The sequence below is a fragment of the Vanessa atalanta genome, chromosome 1 (assembly GCF_905147765.1).
Source record: "Vanessa atalanta chromosome 1, ilVanAtal1.2, whole genome shotgun sequence".
Taxonomy (NCBI): domain Eukaryota; kingdom Metazoa; phylum Arthropoda; class Insecta; order Lepidoptera; family Nymphalidae; genus Vanessa; species Vanessa atalanta.
Genome location: NC_061871.1, coordinates 7,925,476 through 7,946,709, shown reverse-complemented (window position 1 = coordinate 7,946,709; position 21,234 = coordinate 7,925,476). Strand labels below are relative to the sequence as shown.

Sequence of the window (21,234 nt, the reverse complement as noted above, 5' to 3'; positions counted from 1 at the left end):
TCTATATTATATATGATAAAATATCTATGTGTTTGGCCGCTTTTTTCGGCTCGGAAGCAAATGTCAATAATTTTAGACAATATAATGTGGTAACCCTATATACTTTAACCTATTTAATTACTTAAGTAAACCGTTTGTTATTTCAACTATATTTAATTTACTTACTATTTTTTGGCAGTTAGTCATTACAGATTAAACACGGATTAAGTTAAAAAAAACGATTACTTAACCTTATCTAATATTGGATTCATTAAAATTTTGACCGAATATTTCTATTCGGTAAATTCTGAATTCGGCCCCTCACTATAGCACATGTAAACGTAAACCGCGTTTTTATACCATGATGATTCAATCTTTACAAAAAATCTAATTGCTTGGTAGAAACCTGTTGCATGTTTTTTGTTTTTAAAATATTTTTCTTGAATTTATAATTTATATTTCCAAATCGGAAAAAAAAAAAAATTTAATCAATAAATAGGCTATTTTTATTTTTTTAGGACAATTTTTAAGAACTTATAGGTAAATTTATGTTTATCAATCATTAATATTTATTTTGTAATCTAGTTTAAAAATCTAGAAATAGTTTTAAGGTTCATATAAAGTTAAAGTGTGTGTTTAATAAATTCCGCCTTTTTTTCATTAAAATTTCATTTCATTTATATTTAATTTAGTTTGTCCGATCAATTTATTAACATAAGAATTGATAACATTAAGTGCTTAAATATATAAACAAATATGAATTAAAAATAGTTACTGTATAAATCTTGACCGCGTGGAATGGTGGCAAGAATGCTAGCAGCATTTCCTCGTTGAATCGCAATTCCGATCATCTCGGCTAAAAACGAACCAGCCCTCCTGTCACCAGTGGAGGCAAAAAGGCAAGGTGTTATATTTTTGATGATGTTAATTGTTATCCTTATACTGAATATTAAAATACCAAATAAAAGTATGATGTGATGATGATAATGACGTTTTTTCTGTTCAATGAGTCTTTTATGTTTAATTTATTATTACAATAATGAGTTGTTTTTTCTATAGATAAGAGAAGAAGAGTTGTTTCACAAATAATGCATCATGACTTATAATTCTATAAACAGACTTGACATCCATATCCCTATCAAAATATCTTTAGCTTTAAGAAATCATTATTATACATTATAAGTTCGTAACATTATCATTGTTTTGATTGCACTTTTTTTTTTATTTTTTTTAAATGTTAACAATTGTTTGTGTTTGAGCCTTAAGATCTTTGTCTAATTTTGTGCTAGTTTAAGTTTTTATTATTAATTTAAGGGGTTATTATTTTTTATCGTTATTCCATAGTGCTGTAAATAACTGTAGTGGTGTATCACACTGCATATAGGTACGTGTACTTTTGATTGCTTTTTTTTGTGAATATGCCGATGGTTTTTCAATTAAATAAATAATCGCCGGCCACAGCGAGTAAGTTATTTGGACATCAACATTAATTGTCTCTCTCTCTACCTCGAATTTGATATTTAAAGTAAAATATCGCAAAAAAATTGATAAGTATTTAAAATTTTTTGGTTCACTATTATTCAATAAACGTCTTAAAATGACCATAGAAGCGGATAAAATTGAAGGTAAGAAAGACAGTATCTAATTAATCGTTTTCTCCAATTAAATGACAGATTCAATTGATATATTCTGCACGGAAATCAGTAAACATACAATTAATAGACAATCATCTATAAATTATTGTATTGTTAAATAATCTCAAAAATTTATTAATGGGCTAGGCAAATTATATAAAACGAATAGTTGTTTTAGGAAATATATATTGAATTTATGGCGTTGGTTATTATGTACTCTACCTTACCTTTATTTCTCGTGTTTATAAAATTATTGCTGCCTATTTTATAAAAAAAATATTGTAGATATATATCATATTATTGTTAACGTACTGTGGCGCAAATGTACGTATTTCTACCCGTCTCTAGCTCCAAGATTATAGATAGACAGGACGGGTAGAATTTAATAATTGTGACCATGGTCGAAATTAAGTTACTAGAAATAAGACAATAGCCTGAAAAATTAGAAACCTGTACTTTTGCTATACACGTATGAAGTTTTAAGTTATTTAAATATAACCATCTTATGTATTGTGCGTCTCAATATACATAAGTTTTATGTTATATATATTGTAAAATAGAAATCTTTGTGGACGAATAGAGAAATGTGTTAAGGAACTACTAAACCAATATACTCAAAACTTATACCAGAAGATATGCTGCTTCTTTCGGGGGTTTTAGTATAATGGTTTATCGAACCGGTAAATGTCCTCCATTTTTTTTCGTACATGTTTTCGGTCTGTTAACCAGTGTGTCTTAAGAGGTTTGAAAATTATATTATGGGATTTTATGCTCATTATTTCTACTCGTTGCTAGATGTGAATATTTTTATTAAGGACTTAGCAATAAAAAATAATCCATTGAAAAACTTAGATATATTTTAATAACTACAATTATGTATAAATACAATCACAGTAATCACTTGACTTTAATTATGTCTAAGTTTTATTACAATATGTGTGAATCATGAACCTTATATTAACAATGATCAATTGGTCATTTATATGCATAATAATTGTTTGTATCATTTTTCCCATGGAAGCATATTTATGCAATGTTTTTTTTTTATATCATTTACAATGTTGATGATTGAGTTAGTTGTGTATTTTAAATCGGTTTACAGAAGTTATCAACAGAAGTCATACTATTTTCCGTAACTGCTAGCGCTTGCAGAGGCCGATGCTTTGGCACTAGCTGATGCAAATGCGCCACCTTGTCCACCACAAGAACCAGACCCGCATCCACCACAAGATCCTGAACCGCAACCTCCCCCGTTACTACCACTAGAGCTTCCATAGCCACCTGAACCACCACCAGAGCTTCCGTAACCTCCTGGCCCACTATTAGAGCTGCCATAGCCACCACTACCTTGGCTGCCTCCATGTCCACCAGATCCGCTTGAGCCTCCATGTCCACCACCAAGCCCACCGCCAAGTCCACCTCCAAAGCCTCCTCCAAAACCTCCGCCAAGACCTCCACTTGATCCACCTCCAGATCCAGAACCACCACGTCCTCCTCCGAGTCCACCGCTACCACCAGTGCCACTACCGTAACCTCCAGATCCACTATGTCCGCCACCTCCGCCTCCGCTTCCACTTCCTGAGCTACCAGATCCTCCGTATCCTCCACCTAGGCCACCACCAGCACCACCGCCTAGGCCACCGCCGGAGCCACCTCCATAACCTCCAGATCCACCGCTACCACCTCCAAAACCACCTGATCCACCATGCCCTCCTCCAGAACCACCTCCAAGGCCAGACCCACCCCCGTATCCTCCAGATCCACTACTGCCTCCTCCAAAACCACCTGATCCACCCGTGCTGCCTCCATGACCTCCTCCCGAACCTGCTCCGAGGCCGGATCCAGCGCCGTTTCCTCCGGATCCACTACTACCTCCTCCAAAACCACCAGATCCACCATAGCCGCCTCCATTTCCTCCTCCGGAACCTCCTCCAAGGCCAGATCCACCACCATATCCACCTGATCCACCACCGCCGCCTCCAAAACCACCTGATCCACCATTACTTCCTCCAAGACTTCCAGAACCACCATGCCCACCTCCCAAACCGCCTCCAGCTCCACCGCCATAACCTCCGCCATTACCACCTCCAAATCCACCCGATCCACCTTGGCCCTTTCCAACACCACTTCCCCCGCCATTTCCACCACTTGCACCTCCTCCTAGTCCTCCAGATCCACTACCACCGAAACCACCATTTCCACCGCCATATCCTCCTTTTCCATTGGAGCCACCAGTTCCTCCACCAGAGCCGCCGCCAGCTCCACCTCCAAATCCAGCACCACCTCCATAGCCACTTCCACTTCCTCCACTGCTGTAACCACCTCCACCGCCGTATCCGCCATTACCAGTTGTACCAGTAAAAGCAAATCCACCCGATTTGCCATCATCTGACTTTGTATATATTGATTTCTCGTTTCCTCCTCCCAACCCTCCACCACTTCCTCCTCCATTTCCTCCTCCGAAGCCACTTCCGCCACCACCACCAGCTCCACCACCAAGGCCACCGCCTATTCCACCGCTGGCACCGAAGCCACCACTTCCTTTAAGATGGTTTATGCCTTCGTGAACTTTTCCTAGAATGCCGTGTACACCTTCGCGGATTACATCGAGACCACCCCCGAAGCCACCACCGGCACCACCACCGGCACCACCTCCGGCGCTGCCGCCACCTCCGTAGCCAAAACCACCTCCGCCCCCGAAACCAAATCCTCCACCCCCACCTCCGCCTCCACCGCCGCCGTAACCTCTACGGACTCTTTCTGTAAATTGAAAATAACAATTTTTAACATTTAAAAAAATGTAAATGTAACTACTATGATCCAACTTTTTATAAGTATAATAATGTATGTGATTCACTAATATTATAAATATTTAAAAGACTACACAAATAATTATACAACTATACCAAAAATCCATCACTGAATTGATGTACTCCTAGTTCGAATTGTATGATCCAAAAAAACTTGTTAAAAGCTTACCTGAAGCATTTGCGAAAGCCAAGAAAATGGCAAACAATACGTAAGCCGGCCGTCTCATGGCTACGTGTTTATGAACTAGCTGTGGTGCTGTTTTATCATCCTTTTATACATCTTTACTTATCATAATCTACGCAATCTGAGTCAGTTTATGAGAACAATAACATACTCGTACCGGGAAAACAGCGACCCGTTTGAAATTCACTAATGCACGTTTGCGGAATTGTTCTCGTTTTCTTGTTAAATTAATTTTCCATCCATACAATTATATAACCCTGTCTGGTTTGCTTTTATTTATCAAACTTGTTTAATTAATTTTACTCACTCTTTGGAATTGTACAGCGCGTAAAATTGCATTTTTTTTTTAAATAATACATTTTATTATTTTAATTCATTTATTTCATGAGAAAATTTCAGGTGTTTTATAGATATAAACTTAAATTGGTATAGTGCACGACTGTTATGGATGTTAATTACATTAAACAATTAATAATAACTATACAGGATTTTTTGTTTGGAAAGTATCTATATTAAATGCATGTTAAATGTAGGTAACATTATTATCATTGTCAGGGTTCTTAACATGCCACCATTTTAGTACACTTTTTTTTTAGTGATATCTTGAAGTCGATAATTTATATAAATTTTATGTCAGTTTTTATTTAGCTTCAATGCGTACAAAATTAGCCTAAAAACACACAAAATATAAAAACTAATAACCGATATTATTTAAGTAATTGTATTAAGATTCCCATCTCTAGTCATCTACTGCAATGGAAGACGATTTTTGTCTAAAAACTCGTGACAGTAACTCATCATGATTTTCTGAGTAGCCAACATATGAGTTGATTCTGCATAAGTAGATTTCCTTTTTAAATTAATTATTTTCAATAGTCAAGACCCAAATGAATCAAGATTGAAGTGTTTCTGCAAAATTATCTATTTCTAATTTCTTATACGAATTTCGATTTCGGATTTTTTTGCCAGTAGTATGTCAGCTTGAGATTTAAACAGATTATAATGTTTTAGTTATTTCTTGCTTGAATTTACAAAAAAGAAACTTAACGGTAAACTATGAATCTTAAAACAAGCTAAAATTAAGCTTAACTATTTATGTTTTCCAATAAAATCAAGTAGTGCTTAATAAATATTTAAAAAAAAGTGACTTATCTAAGAACGAGAACAGTTCTTCTAATTAGAAAATATCAGATTGCATTCTTATTTTTATTTTAGTCTTAATTATTATAATTGATGATGATGATATTAAAAGATTTTATTGCATGCGACAATAAAACTCATATAGCGATCTAAAAATAGCACTCGAATCTTTTATAAATCAAATATCAAATTTACGTTTACATGAGGATAAATTGGTAGTAAAATATAGCTTTTTAATGTTATTTATTACGACTTGATAATTTAAGCATACCATATAGAAAAATCAAATAATTTAATTTAAAAATTAATAGAATTTTTATATGGCAATTTCAATGTTTAGCTAACCTTAAGTAAATATTTTTATGTATAACACATAACATTGAATTTTTATAACTTTTATAAAGATTTTTTAATTTTGCCTAAATAAATTTAAATGTGTTTATTGTTATGTATAAATATGACGTATGTATATACATATATTACGACGTATGAATATTCTCACGGCGAATTTCCTACAATCATTTTGGTAACATGGATCATATTTTTTGCGCTGCGCATATAAGAAGAGCAGAAAGATAAAATCATGTCTGCAAGGTGGTATTTCCAAGGCTGAAGGTCAATCCTCGGCGCAAACTCGTTACACGAATATAATGGTTTAATGTTTAATGTTGCCACACAATGGAATATATAGAACATAGCATAGCATCGCAAGCGTACTTGGGTCATTCGAATGTAAATAGACGCATTTTCATGGCGCTATTTAACTAGCATAATATTGATTATTGAAGATCGGTTTTTTAATATATAAACTATAAGATATTCATTAGGTATTAGATATATATTCTCCTTAGTTACCTGTCATTTTGTTGAAAAAATTATAAGTGAATTAGTGTACGCTCAATGAATAACATTTGACCGTAATCTCAGAATTAGATAAACAGAATTCTCGAATATTATTTTTCTATTCTAATTTCATTTATATTCAGGTTTTCGATTTATATTTAGACTGTTACATGAAAGCGCTATGTGTAGTACGTCATAGTGCACCTTGATGCTATACATTAATGGAATATGACCCTAGTTCTCAATTAATTCTTACTGTAGATCATGGTATTAATTATACATAACGTAATATTTATATTTAATAGCTCACTGAGATTGATTTCGTTAAACTTGCAATTACATTTAATTGTGTAATTTTATTTATAGCAATAGTTATATAAGTAAATTAATTCGCATTTAAATCATATAAATGATTTCAAATATTTTAAACATGCAGAATCATTAAAAAATAATATTTTATCTCATTTTTAATTGTTTATAGGTTTTAATTAATATAGGTACTCGGAAAATCATGATGCATTATATATTTATTCGTTCAGATTCATATAATTCGACAATGTTTGCCGTATAACTAACTATAATGACTATAATAATTAATAACTAACTAAACAATAACTTACTATTAGGACATACTTATATTACAACTAGGAGAAGATTTTTATACCATCCAAATTGTTAGATAGTTCCGTTAAGAACATCAACTTCAAACCATTCAAGCGATCGACATTATAATCGGTATATATTTAAGCATAGATAATATTCTGGCCCAAGTTCTTGGGATTTTTACGAAGAAATTTAAAAACTCTGATACTGCATAGTATGATTGGATCATTACATGTTAACTCTCCAATTACTTATGATATACTCCTAACGTACAAGTCATAATTAATCGACTAGCACTACCAATTTACCTATTAAAGAAAAGCAATCCAAAGAACCTTTTGATAACTTGTGTTATATGTACTGTTAATACGCCTATATAATAGTTTATTTGGTTTGACTAGTCGCTGCCAGTCACGATACACGCTAAGTGCATCTTGCTTCATATAAAAAACCACATCCGGCTCCGTTTGTTGTTATAACTGTGATGTCATTAGGATTTTATTGATTTTTAAGTAGGTACACAGGAAAATCAAGATCTAAATACTAAATATTATAAATTGATATATGTGAATCAAAATATTTATATTTTAATATTTATATAAGTGGTATAAATTTGGTGAGTTCTACACACACAGAATTTAAGGAGATGATAGGTATGACTTAGTTGATGGTAGGGCTTTGTGTAAGCCCACCTGGGTAGGGAGCACCCACTCATAATATATTCTAACACCAAACAGCAATACTTAGCATCGTCGTGTTTAAAGGGTGAGTGAGTTAGTGTAACTATAGGCACAACGGCCATGACATCTTACTTTCTAAGTTCGGCGGTGCTTTGGTAATACGATAAATTATTAATATCTTTTACAGAATTAATGGCTGTGATGACCACTTACCATTCGGTGGCCCATTTTCCGATAAATAGTGATGGTCCTTTTTGAATAAAATGAAAAAATAAATTAGAAGTAATATTCAATAATCTTATTTACTCGTAAATTACATCTTTAAACAATAATTTTAATATATATTTATTTTGTAAAACTAATATAATATATCTAAATGTAAATGTTAATATTTATAAAATCGCTATTTTTAATCTGCAATGTATTGAAAAATAAAACTATTTCATTTCTATTGAGCATGATTATTTTTATTGGTACTGTTTTGTTACTGTACTGTACAGTCTCTACCGTCTATACCGTGCGTGCTACTATAAAATATCATAATTTAAATTTTATTAAACTTTTGTCTACATTTAAAATAATCTATATATTATATGCCTATCTGCTTTCAATTCTTTAGTTAAACTATAATTTGTTTAAAAATATATATATTGTATTTTGAAATACTAAAGTACTAAAATGCTAAATACAATTTCCCAAAAATATAATTTATACACTATATATACACACATAGTAAATCTTTTTATTCAGGACATGTTACTATAATATTTTTATAGACTCCCCTTAATACATATTTTACTAATGGATGAACAGAAAACTTTTGACCAAGAAGTGCAAGTCCAAGAAGTTCAATTTGCAACAATTAAAGTTGATATGAAGAAGTGCAAAAAGTTAAAATAGATAAATAATATCACATCTTCCAAATAAATTATAATAAATTGAATGAAACATTATAAAGTTTAGGTTCGTCATGCCAATGTTAAAACGAATGTCTAATTTTAAAACGCGTTTTTAAACATTTCCTTGAGTTTTTTTATAGTAACAATGACAAGGTATCGTTAAGCCTCGTTATTTTTCTGAAGCACAAAAAACTAATATAAGCCTTGTATCGGATGTTCTCAAAGATGGTTTTGAAATTGCACCTTACTAAAAATAAAATGTAATGAATACATTGACATAAAATAACAAAGTATCTTAAACCTACTTCTATGATGTCAAATCTTATTTTTATTAGCAAATCATGGTCGATGTTTGGCCAATGTGCGATTGATTAAAATAAAATGTCTTGTATGCTAAGTTGCACGACCTTTAATTTTATTAATTAATTTTAATTTCAGTTGCTATTACTACAGTATATCTTTGTCAATAGCATGTTAATACACATATTATATTTTAATAAATATTTGTGCGATTTTAATTTCTAAAAGAACTAATTAACAAACGTAACATATTAAAGTCCATGTTAACGAACTTCGAATGTTAGTAGTCACCTTCAACCACACTGGCGCTGTAAGGAACATAAACAAATGCTTAATTAAGTGCGTCGCCAACTATTAGATCAAATATAGTATATTTATCTGTAATGACACCGGCTCGTGTAACACACAAGTAATAAAAACAAAACTATTACATATTCTTCGAATTTTAAAATATTATGTTTCTAATTCATAGAAAGATAATATATTATGCTTTTCTACTTTGATAACAGTCTAAACATAAACTCGAATGTTTACAAAATCAGTATCAAGAATAGCAAAAGCAAAATCGAAACTTCCTTATTTATGTTTATCAAATTATCATCACAGTGTTTTGCGTGCATCATAAATTAGTAGCATTAAAAAAATGGATAAACCTTATATAATTGTTAAAAACAAAAGATAAACCAAGTTTTTAAAACGGAATTATAAGGCATTAAATAAATTGAATACTTGTAAGATTTAATGTCATCAGAGCTAGGTAAAACGTACGTATGTTTAATTTTTCTATAATAACTCTCCGGCTTTTAAGCTTTTTGTCTGTTTAATGTTGCATAGTGTCATCATTTCACAGAAAAGACATAATCAAAGAAAACAATAAATCAACTTTATAAACACAAGTTAAAATGAATTTAATAAAACTTATTAATTTTATTTACAACTTAATGACTTATGTGGTTAGTATTAATGTATTTCTAATCGTATATAAATCATTAAATTATTTATAGTTCTTTATTACCGTTAAATAACCATATTTATTAATGTTGTATAGCGGTGATTTATTGAACAATGTCTTTTCTCTATCTTCCTTATTTGGATGGTCATTCGAAAGAAGAAGACACAGCACTGCTTAACTAAACGTCATGATTTTTTTATTGTTAGACTCTTCGCAAAATATTTTATTACGTTTTAAGTCAGTGATTATTTCATCTATCAAGCTTTGTTTATAAGGAAATGAAATGTTGTATTGGCTTTTTTGGATTGTATCGGAATATTTTTTTATAGGTTTTGCCCTGTCGTGAGGCTTTTCTTAATAGGCTTTGTGACGTATATGATGCCGTGCGAGTTTTTGTAATTAAGCTTCGCGAGTCATACATATCAAAATGATGTAATAATAGGCAGAAAATAAATCCAAATAGTTTCTCTATATGTATTGCAATTATTACAGTGTTTTATACTATTATATAGTTTGGTTTCAATATTTAACAAATTTTTTTTTTACTTAACTACCGACATAAAACTCACAGTCTAAGCCGGTGGGATAAAGCCGGAAATAATTTTTGCACAGGAGTTCTTTACGAAGGTTTGCACTAAGAAGACCATTTTCAAAATTAATCTCTTAATGGGGTTGAGTTCAATTTGTATGGAAATTCGTCATTCATTTGATGTAAGAAGTATGAGAAACAGTATTATTTTAATGATTTAAATACAGCTTAAGCTTAAGAGGAAGTTCTTCATTTTTGTTATAAGTAAAGTTATAAGTACGAATTGTACTATCAAAAAAAAACACCTGCTGCAGTGCTAATGTTCTTCGAAATAAAAAGTTCAAATAGAATTTAAGTGGTTTCAGTTTTAATTTAGAAATAATATGTGTTTGTTGTTGAATGTTTTACTTATATCTATGAAAATCCAAAAATTTTCATGAAAAAAATATATACAGAGCAAAGGCACATTAATACCTAACTCATATACAATGTTGTTTTATTGTATGTCTGTGCCAGGTCGAGTTTGTATAGGTTGATAGAACATCGCCTTCGTTAAGTTCGGAAGAAATCTATTAAACATAGTGAAAGAGTGTTTCATTCATCATATTATGCTTTACATAATACGTTTCAGAAAAATGAGGTATTTTATTTATTATTGTACACAATTTTTAGTAGCAGGGTTACAAAGAAAGTGTACCGGACCAGATGTAAAATGAGAGTATCGCCCATGCGGAACTAAATAACTTTAATATTTAAGAAAATTCACGGAGTTTCTGTTCCGTTTACGATAGGATGTTCCTCAGATACATTACTTATTTTGTGTAACTAAGAAAACTAACTCTTTTATGGAAATGTAGCACACATCAAGTATTGTCAAGTTGCGTCTCTACCGAAAGAGAATTGGCAATTTGGTTGGGTCTCTCTGGTGACAAGATTCGTAAATATTGTAAAAATAATTATCACAATCTTGTTTAATAAGACTTTCTGCAAATATTTGCAAACATAGAAATTTAAAACTATTCCAACAAAAAGCCAGCATGTGTGTACAATATCTTATGCAATTAATGAGTATATAATCCGTAATTAATGTTTGTTTATCTGAATGCACTTGCATTTATATTTATATTATTGGTAAAATCTATGTGTAATATACTGTAGATCCGAAAATAAATGATATAGCTCAGCGGTTAGATCAATTGATTCTTAAACGAAGATTGATTGAAGATTTTCATAGGCTTATTTGAAGGAAAATATTGCGAGGAAATCTTGATGTATTGCATAAAAATCTTCCACTTGTTTATCCACCACCCCTAATTGGAGCAGTGTGATCGAATAAGGACCAAACGTAGACCTCAGCCCAGCATAAATACATTTCAGGCCGTCAGACTTGAGGAATCGTGTTTATTAATACTATTTCATAATAGTATTAAGTATGTTTTCCACAGTGTTATCTATTTTCTTGGGTCTCTAGATAAGAGGGCAATAACTCGACTGCGTCGCACAGGTCAAGGACTTAAACGTAGACTTCCACCTAGAATTAGGCAGAAAATATTTAGTAGCTTTTGGATGCAACTTTTAATACGAGTGCTATTTTCATGGGAACATTGCAGTAATAATCTTAATGTTTTTAGTTCGCTATTATATTTACTACTTTTTAATTCTTTTGTTGTAGATGTATGTATTACTTTAAAGATACTATGGATTTTATTATTATCCTAACCAACAATGTTATTTACTATTTATACAACAATAATATTCATAAATTTTGTGTTACTTTATTTTAAATTCAGTTTATTAGTAACTCTTAAGATAGTCTTAATTTTAAGCCGATTAAACTACATAGCGTAACTATTTATATTATAATGTTATTTACTATAATTTTCTTCTAATTGCGCTGCATCTTCTGTTATAAGTTTTATGTTTAGTAATTAGATACGACAAGTAACTTGTCCTAATTTATTAGTATAGAAATAAAAAAGTTTTAAAACGGTATCGAATCTATCCGACATAGTTTAACTATTCTGCCACCGGATATGGTAAAGTAGTTAAACACTGCTCAAAATGAAATTCAGGAAAATTATTTGAACTCCAAAAATATATTGCATTAACCGATTAACAAATATAGGAATTGCAATTAAAAAGGTAAGGATTTTGTAACTGACTTAAATAAAATTAAAGTATGAAAAAACCTTAGCAAGATCAATTTATAAATCTCAAAAAAACTTTTGTTTTTACTATTAATAAATTTTAATCTTATATAAATTAGCGTGATTAGTAGGTATTCGTCATTTTCCATACAGGATGTATAAACTTAATTGTACATAGTTGATGCATTACAATTGAGTAAAAGGGTAACTACTCAGTTTCTTGCAAATTATTTTCTCGATAATTATTAAAATGTATGATCATGATACTTTTAATTAATTGTATATGGAACTCATATATTTTTCGTAAGAAATGTAATTATTGTGTTTTTTAAACATCATTATGAAAAAGAGTCATTTATGTTTATGTCTTAATAGAAAAATATCACAGAATACCTACTGATAGTACAAGCTTATGACATTTTATTGAGAACAAGGATAATTTCCATCTTCAGAAACGAAAGTGTAATATAAGTGTCTAGTTTAAGTTTATATTATTCCAATAAAAGAATATTATAAAATATATAACACATACATAATAACACACTTAATATAAAAATAAAAAAATACTTTTATTTAAAAATTCAATTTATTGTTCATAACAAAAATTGAGAGTTAAAGATGTTGAAATTATTCGTTTGTCACGAAACGTTGTTTAACAACTAATATATTATTTATTTAAAACAATTTTTATGACTTTTATCAATTGAGTATTACGCCATCTATTATCACTAAGTTGAACTTATGTACGGCAATAAAAAATATTTGTTTCTAGATTCATACCATTGATGCGCGAGTTATATGTATATACGCTAGATGGCGCTAAACCATCTGTGTGAATAAGCTTTTAGAATCATATAAGTTTTGCTGTGTAACTGCTTTTTTAAATTTTACTGTCTTGTCTGGGGGGCCCGTATGCCGTCGCATGGCTGGTAGCTACACCTCCACGTCCTGTGCTGAAAGCGTTGGCAATTGCAGTAGCACCATTAGGAGTACCACCACCTGATCTTCCACCGTAACCGAAGAACATTGGGAAATAAGCTCCTGTTGGCATCCTAGGAGGATATTCTTCACCTTCTTCTTCATCATCATCTACTGGGCGCTTAACCTGCTTCCTTTTAGTGACACGTCTTTTCGGAGACGGTAATGCTTTAGGCACCTCTTCTGTTTCAGGCTCCGTCAATTCAGGCGTGATAACAGATTTCAGTGTGGTTGTAACTTGTTCTGTTTTTTCGGTTGGTTCGGCGATTTCCGTAGCTTCGGTGATAACCGGCAGTTCTGGTAATACAGCGGGCTGTTCAGAAAGTACAGCAGGCTGTTCGGGCAATGGTTCGGATTGTTCAGGTACTTGTGGGTAGTAGACTTCATTTTGCTGTGGGGGGTAATTGAACTCAGGTTGTGTTTGACGCCTCCTGTCCGGTAAATAGTATTGGCTGGTTTGTGGTTGATACTGTTCCTCGGGCTTGAACATGAAAGCAGCCATACCGGCTCCAATCGCCCTTGGATTATAATACGGGTTGTAGTAGCGGCTTAACGCCATGCCTCCACGGGAGCTGTCGATGGAACCGTAAGAAACTGAAAAAAAATCGAGTTATACAAATGTGCATATGAGAGAGTTAAATATCTGACCAAATATTTAAAAAAATTGTTTTTTTGTGACGAAAACCTTAGGGGTGTTATCTACCATATTAACTAAACTGTTGTTATGATTCTTATCATTATGAGATGACTAATCTACCTGTTATATTTTATTGATTTCAGTTATTTTTCTGAACCCACAAATTTTTAACCAATTGGTAATATTAATCTAAAACTATTTTTAATTCAACTCACTTGAGTCCACATTTCCGTAATAGGGATAGGGATATCCTTTCGCTTCCAACAAAGCACTTGCAAAGACGAAGAACACGCAAAGTATCTTCATTTTTCACTGATTTACACTTGAATTCCTTTTGTGACTCGAAGGGTGCTGTGCGGTATAATGCTGTCGAGCTATTGTTGGTAAGGAGCAGACGGCGCGTTATATAGTCCAGTCTGGCTAGCCTAATTGGGATTCATGGCACGCTGGTTAGCTTGCGCCCGCGCATGCTACGATCGTCATTTTACACGATTCGGCAGTGTTCTCCAACCGTTATGGGAAACTGGACATCCTAGAGACGGCGAATGCTCGACACGTCTTCTATTTGGTGAAACATTGAACTTATTGTTTTGTTTACGTGCTGATGACATGTTGTTGCAGTTTCATTCCGATATTTTATCCTCAAATCAGTATAATTTGGAAAATATATTCTCTAAAATCCTGTCTTCGGTGAAATATTACTGAATTTCAGAAACTTTTGACGATAAAAAATTTACGATCTGTTTATTCGTGGCATAAATAGCGTAAATTTTACAATCTCTCTGAGTGACCTGAACTGGTATATGGCATAGAATAACAAAAAAATAATAATTGGGCAAGATAAGGATAGATTAATAGTAAGTCATTTACCGATTCGATTTTCAGTTTAAGATCGGGTTTTACTAAATATTTGTGTGTTTATGTGTGTGTTTGTGTAACAACATTTTTAGAAAAAATGATAAAATTATAATAAATAAATATATGAAAGGATTTAACAGTTTAAACAAAAGTTTATGAAACGTACATTACTAAATATGTCACAGATAAAATAAATATGTCCGAGTAACATATTTATTTGAAACCAGTTGGCATTATACCTCCAGACAGTCATTACATTACCGGGTGGGCTATCCGGGCGCCGGCGGGCTGCCTTCCTATCTAATAAATACGATTACAGTTACTTATTGTAATAATAAAACAACCATACTCTGTAATCATTATTTATCCATAGAAGTTTATTTTATTTTTAATAAATTATTTTAGAAGTGTATAAGTTTATAAAACATGACGTATAAATATGTATAATACTATTGTTAAATTTCAATTATAATAAAACCATTTTCGTTTTAATGTACAAAAATATTACAAGGAATTGACGATGGAACATTCAAGTTTTAATTTGTCTGCGTATGACACGCAGCACGCATGTTTGCATAAATAGTTACTGGAATTAAAGTATATGTTTTTTTACGTTCCTACAACGTCCTACTCGTAATACGCTTATATAATTATTATTTTAACATTTTTAATGTATCATACTAACATCTAATATTAACAATAGAATATGTTATTAGTATTTGACATTAAACTTTATGTATTGTGTTGGTACGAAAATATTATAAATAAATTTGACTTACTCGCTTTGATTAACTACAAAAAAAAACACTTTAATGTACCGATAAAATTATAGACGTTTTATTTAAAGGTTAGGTAACAGGCGTTTGTAATAGCGGCCCTTAGGATGTTGTATATGTTTAAACTTTAAAGTTATCTGTGCTTACATTAAAAGTATTAGTTTTATGCTAATACTTTTAATAAGTAAATGCTGCATAAAAAAGTTTGTCACTTAATTTTAATGGTAAACAAGTTTAATAACAATTTGTATATTAAATGTGAGTAGGACTTTCTGAAGGCAACACTAATGAAACAGCGCTAACTTACAAACTCTCATTCTAAGTTTCACCGTCTTAGGTGATGATTTTCAAAAAAGCTTTGACATATGTCTTTCACTCCTAGTCATAAGCCGAAACAACGATTTTCATACTTCTATCTTTATGAAAGCAAATTTCTATACAAATTTTCATCGACAATTGAACCTCCTTAAGAATTAAGTTTTGAAAAATATTTAATGTTCATCTGCGTTCCATAAGGAATTCCTGTGCCAAATTCCATCTCGTTAGACCTACGGGTTAGCTGTGAAACATCGTGCACTATTCAAATTTACCTAGAGTAGATTTTTTCTGCAAAAGAAAAAAAAACCGTCTAAATCGATATCACAATTACAACCATCAGTGATGTCACGGAAAAAAAACCACGAAAAATGTGCACAAAAATTCTCCTCTTTTCGAATTCACTTAAAAAATGCAAATCAAGAGAATGAAATGTTACATTTACAATAGAAAATAAATTATGTTAAATAGTTACTCGATAAGGCTTTGTTCAGACCCGTCTTTGTGGGTATCATTTTACCAATTAGTCTACCGTTCAACGTGTAACATTAAATATATTGAGATAACATAAACATATTTGATTCTATAAGATGATATCAAATGAAAAAAAAAACAAAAATCACATTTTATATAAAAATATATTCGTCTTATTATGTAAGTAATTAATATTTGTATTGATTAATTATTCATATTCACTTAAAATAAATCGAGCCGAACTTAATATGTGAAAGCATTTTTTGCTTATATTTTATTTAAAATAAAATAAAAATAAAACCTTGTTTATCGAACTAATGACCCGTCCTTTGCACGGTTGCACCGTTCAAAGTCGAGGCGGATCTAATAAAAAATAAATTTATAATTGTGCCTATTAAGGAAATATTAAATCCGTATATTTATTTTATAAAATTTATTTATTTATTAGTTTTCAAATGGGTAATATGAATTTAATTTTTTTTGTGAAACAATGATTAAAATATGTCGCGGATTGAAGTTTTAAAATTGAATTTGCCAGTTATCCAGACCACCCGTTTCTTAGCGAATGATTTTTTTCTTCGCAAATAATTTGTAATGTAAAAGACAATTTTAATCTTTATTAAATACCCAAGGTAACTAATAATTAATTTGACAAAATTGATTCCCAAATAATCTATATTATTTTAGTAATTTGTTATTGGTAAAAATATAAGTACATATTATAAATTTACCATAGAAGAAGAATACTAAAATTGATTGTGAATTAGGTTAAAATCAATTACGAAATTTTAGAATACATTGCTTAAACAAAAGATCATATCAGGGTATCAGGTCTGTTTAAGTAAATCAACTACGTGGCTTGTCAAGAGTTCATTCATGACGATTTATTGCGCTAGCGCCCCTGCGCCAGCGCCTTGCACCTTTCTTAGAAACTTTACGATAAAAGCGCGCAGAAATCCTAATGACTAAGGAAATTCTTATTGTTTGTTGTCAGGCTTAGAATAAGCTGTATTTATTATTATTGCTTATAGTTTTTTAAATCTGACAACTCAGTGAATTGAATATTGAGTTATAGTAACATAACCGCTGAAAATTATGTCTAACACCAAATAGTTGGTATTGTATCGGGTTTTGTATTTGTTTTTACTATTTGTAACATCTGGAGGTCTACTACAAAAGATAATCCCATGCGTAATATGAATCCATGACCAACGCTCAAAAGATTTTGCTTTATACTAAACGTTTTTGTCTACAATAGGGACTGTAACGGAAAGTTGAACTTCTTTTCTTTTTCTTAGAAAGAAAGATTCAGTATCATCAGAGAAACCTTATCATGAACTTTTAAAATTGAGAAGTAGAAAATAAAGCCACAATCGATTACGATCGTTCAATGAGAATGTATTTGAAGACAAGTACTTCAGAGCACACCGAAATTTTACTTTAGCCTAATCTCGCCGACATGTATCTATTACTAAATGAATGAGGTACGTCGCTTTATTTTTAACTTACATATACAATTTGATTGTTATTTCAAACACGAAACTGCTACCTAGCTCTGATACGATCCTTTTCTACCGCCGCGATAGCATCGCTGCCCACGGCATAAAGTGCCTCTAAGTGGTTATAACAGTCAAATTTGCGAGTTTGCACGTACCGTACTTGTTACCGGAAACATTTATATGACCACCTGGTAACTTGACTCATCCATGATTGTATCTCGTAAGATGTTTATTGGGATCACGTAGGATTGGTTTGATTTATTATAATGCGTATGCAGTATTTTTATAAAGACATTGTACTTAGTGAATTCGCTACGAAAGCGAGGTCTATGCCCTTTTTCCTCTATGCGAAATATTTCAAGTTCACTTATAAACGTTTAAGTACTTAATTTTAATTATAGTTTTATTTAAACATTTAAGTAAATTTATATCCACAAAATCAAAATTAGCAACTATTGTACTGGAAGAACACTGCCATGCCAATAACTGGAATAGTTCGATACTCTTAAGTTACAAATCATTTTATAATATGTGGTGTGGTGTTTGATTTATGGGCAATTGCAATCACAGACATTTAACAGCTATTTCATTGGAAACGCACTAAATAATTTTGTATTCGTCTATTTATATTTATGTATGACTTAAGAAAATAAAAGCATTTATGAATTAAAAAATATATAATAATATTTTTATTACGTTTATTTTATATTCCAAAATATCACCACCACCTACCTATCAGCAATGTATAATAATAAATCGTCCTTATTACCTGAATCCCTAGTTCAACAACGAAGTAGAGTGAGTTCAGACTCAACAAGAGTCAAAATTTGACTGAATATCACATGCAATAAATCCATATAAAAACTAGCTCAAGAAATAACACATAGCCTTAATACAAAATACTGGAAACAAGTTGTGGACATTGATATTCCAAGAATAATGCAAGTCGATCGATCGTCTCGTAACAATAGGAAACAAAGGATAAACAATAGTAGGATTTCTTTATAGAGGGCAAAAGAGTCGCGACTTGATGCCATTGTAACGTTTGCAATGCATATCATTTAGTTTCAATCGGTTACATATTCAGTAAAATAATACAAATTCCGCAAAAACAGAACATTTTGTAAATAAAAATACGGATCAGAATTTAAATTACACTTTAAAGAATAGTTTCAATTTATTACTTTACTTACTTATTTTGTATTTTAACTTAACTTTAATCTGTAGTTTTATCTCAGTAATATTTATAAAAAATGTTTATCAATAATTACAATAATATCCTAAACAATAAATACAGTATCACATAACTTATAATCAAAAGCTTCTGATTTGGCATCATATTACACATTAATCCTAGCGATTGCCAACAGCCTCACAATCAGAGCATATATATTTAAAATTATCAAACGGTTCCGAGAATTGCATGCATATAGTTACCTTGGTAGACATTCAGCCTGCGCTTCGCCTGTCAGATCGACCGATACAACATCAAGATAGTCTGATAACAGCAAAAGAGGTGCAGTGCAAGGACCTCTTTGAACCACCGTTAGCTTTGTTCTACTGCTCGTACCCTAGTCTGTGATCTATGTTTTGAAAGTCAATACTGTTATCAAAGTTTGAAATCGAAGATTCAAACAGCATTGCTGGCGATATAGATCCTAATTGCCAACGTTGTGTAGACGGAGCTTTTGATTTGTTATAAACATCGTATGTGTATTTTGGGTATGTATGATTATTAGATACTTTTTAATATATTTTATTTAAAAAGTATCTAAAATAAAATATTAAAATATAAACGTAATAAAATATTATAATAAAATTTTTTATGTGTAAGGTAAACTTATTAAGTACGGGCTGTACGTGTCTTGTGCGAATATCTGATTGTTAAACTAATATGAAGCCATTGTCCTTAGCTTATAATTTTCTAATGAAATTACGTCAGGATCGTGCTCTCACCATGGCTGCGGCGTGACAGACGGTATTGAATGCTATTCACAAATCCAAATACGCAAGTATTCCATATTCAAACAAAAATTGACGTCAAAATATGAATTGCATCAAACGATCTTGTACGTGTTGCGACATTACTATGAATATATATTAAAGGCGAACTTTGCTAGATTTATTAACGCTACATATATGACAACCATCTAATAAGGTGATTAAGTAAAATATAACTCATCTAAGAGTATCAAGAACTCATTAATGTCCATTAGGTACAAATGGAACAAATTTTCGATTAAACATTTTTGGGCATGTATTCCGAATATTGAATTTTGTGTATTACTACACCTACCACGTGTTCTAGTGGACGAATCAGGCGTTTTCCTGTTCTTTGTACTCTATATGTTCATTACCATATACTTGCTATGGAGACGTGCCTAAGTTCACGATCGATATTGTTATTATTTGCTTCTAGATCACTACGTGGATCGCGTAGTAAGACTTCTATTCAATTTTTATCGGTTATCGTCTGGAGTATTTTTTTGTGTTTTGTTTAATTTTTTGCATCGACTTTGACAAGATCCGTGCCATGTTTAGCAATGTCAATCTTTGTTATGATTTATGATTGCATTACTTCGCAATCCTACGAATATAAATAATCTATTAGTATAAAATTCGGAAGTAGGAAAATTAAAATAGTTTTCAGATTACGGAAATGCTAATATACTACTATTTACTATACTACTTAGGTAAGACCTACCTATATATGTTGCAACTAGGTTAGATCTAGGTCTGACGCAAAAATGAAATTGAATTGTTGACGTTTATAATATTCTAACCTCAGGTTTTTTATATTATTCGACTATAATTATGTTACACATATTGTTAATTTTTAAGTGAAACCAATTCAACTAAAACTGTTTATGTTAGGCACTTGAGTGTGAAATTGCAAGAGGATTCTATGTAGGAAAAGCTGAAAGGAAGGACATCATCATCATAGTATGGTCATGTAATACGAAGATCTCCTTCGATTTATTCGATACTACTATCTTC

At 31.5% G+C, this 21,234-nt stretch overlaps 2 protein-coding genes across 2 annotated transcripts; both read right to left on the bottom strand.

Annotated features, from left to right (window-relative positions):
* Positions 1 to 2,452: 2,452 nt before the first annotated feature.
* On the bottom strand, positions 2,453 to 4,669 carry LOC125064304 (glycine-rich cell wall structural protein-like). Its single transcript, XM_047671272.1, has 2 exons — positions 4,593 to 4,669; positions 2,453 to 4,373 (listed from the first exon to the last, which is right to left on the bottom strand). Exons 1-2 carry the CDS (start codon positions 4,648 to 4,650, stop codon positions 2,737 to 2,739), a joined length of 1,695 nt encoding a protein of 564 aa, XP_047527228.1. The 5' UTR covers positions 4,651 to 4,669; the 3' UTR covers positions 2,453 to 2,736.
* Positions 4,670 to 13,469: 8,800 nt separating this feature from the next.
* Positions 13,470 to 14,688, bottom strand: LOC125064036. The gene is made up of 2 exons (XM_047670814.1): positions 14,531 to 14,688; positions 13,470 to 14,272 (listed from the first exon to the last, which is right to left on the bottom strand). The coding sequence occupies exons 1-2, from the start codon at positions 14,619 to 14,621 to the stop codon at positions 13,581 to 13,583; spliced, it is 783 nt and encodes a 260-aa protein (XP_047526770.1). The 5' UTR covers positions 14,622 to 14,688; the 3' UTR covers positions 13,470 to 13,580.
* Between the last annotated feature and the right edge of the window lie 6,546 nt (positions 14,689 to 21,234).

What these genes read in the sequence shown, in the direction of transcription:
- LOC125064304 (XM_047671272.1), bottom strand. Translation starts at nt 4,650, where the DNA reads ATGAGACGGCCGGCTTACGTATTGTTTGCCATTTTCTTGGCTTTCGCA. An exon ending in GGCTTTCGCAAATGCTTCAG is followed by an intron (nt 4,374 to 4,592) that starts GTAAGCTTTTAA and finishes TTCAATTTACAG; the next exon opens with AAAGAGTCCGTAGAGGTTAC.
- LOC125064036 (XM_047670814.1), bottom strand. Translation starts at nt 14,621, where the DNA reads ATGAAGATACTTTGCGTGTTCTTCGTCTTTGCAAGTGCTTTGTTGGAA. An exon ending in TTACGGAAATGTGGACTCAA is followed by an intron (nt 14,273 to 14,530) that starts GTGAGTTGAATT and finishes ATTTTTTTTCAG; the next exon opens with TTTCTTACGGTTCCATCGAC.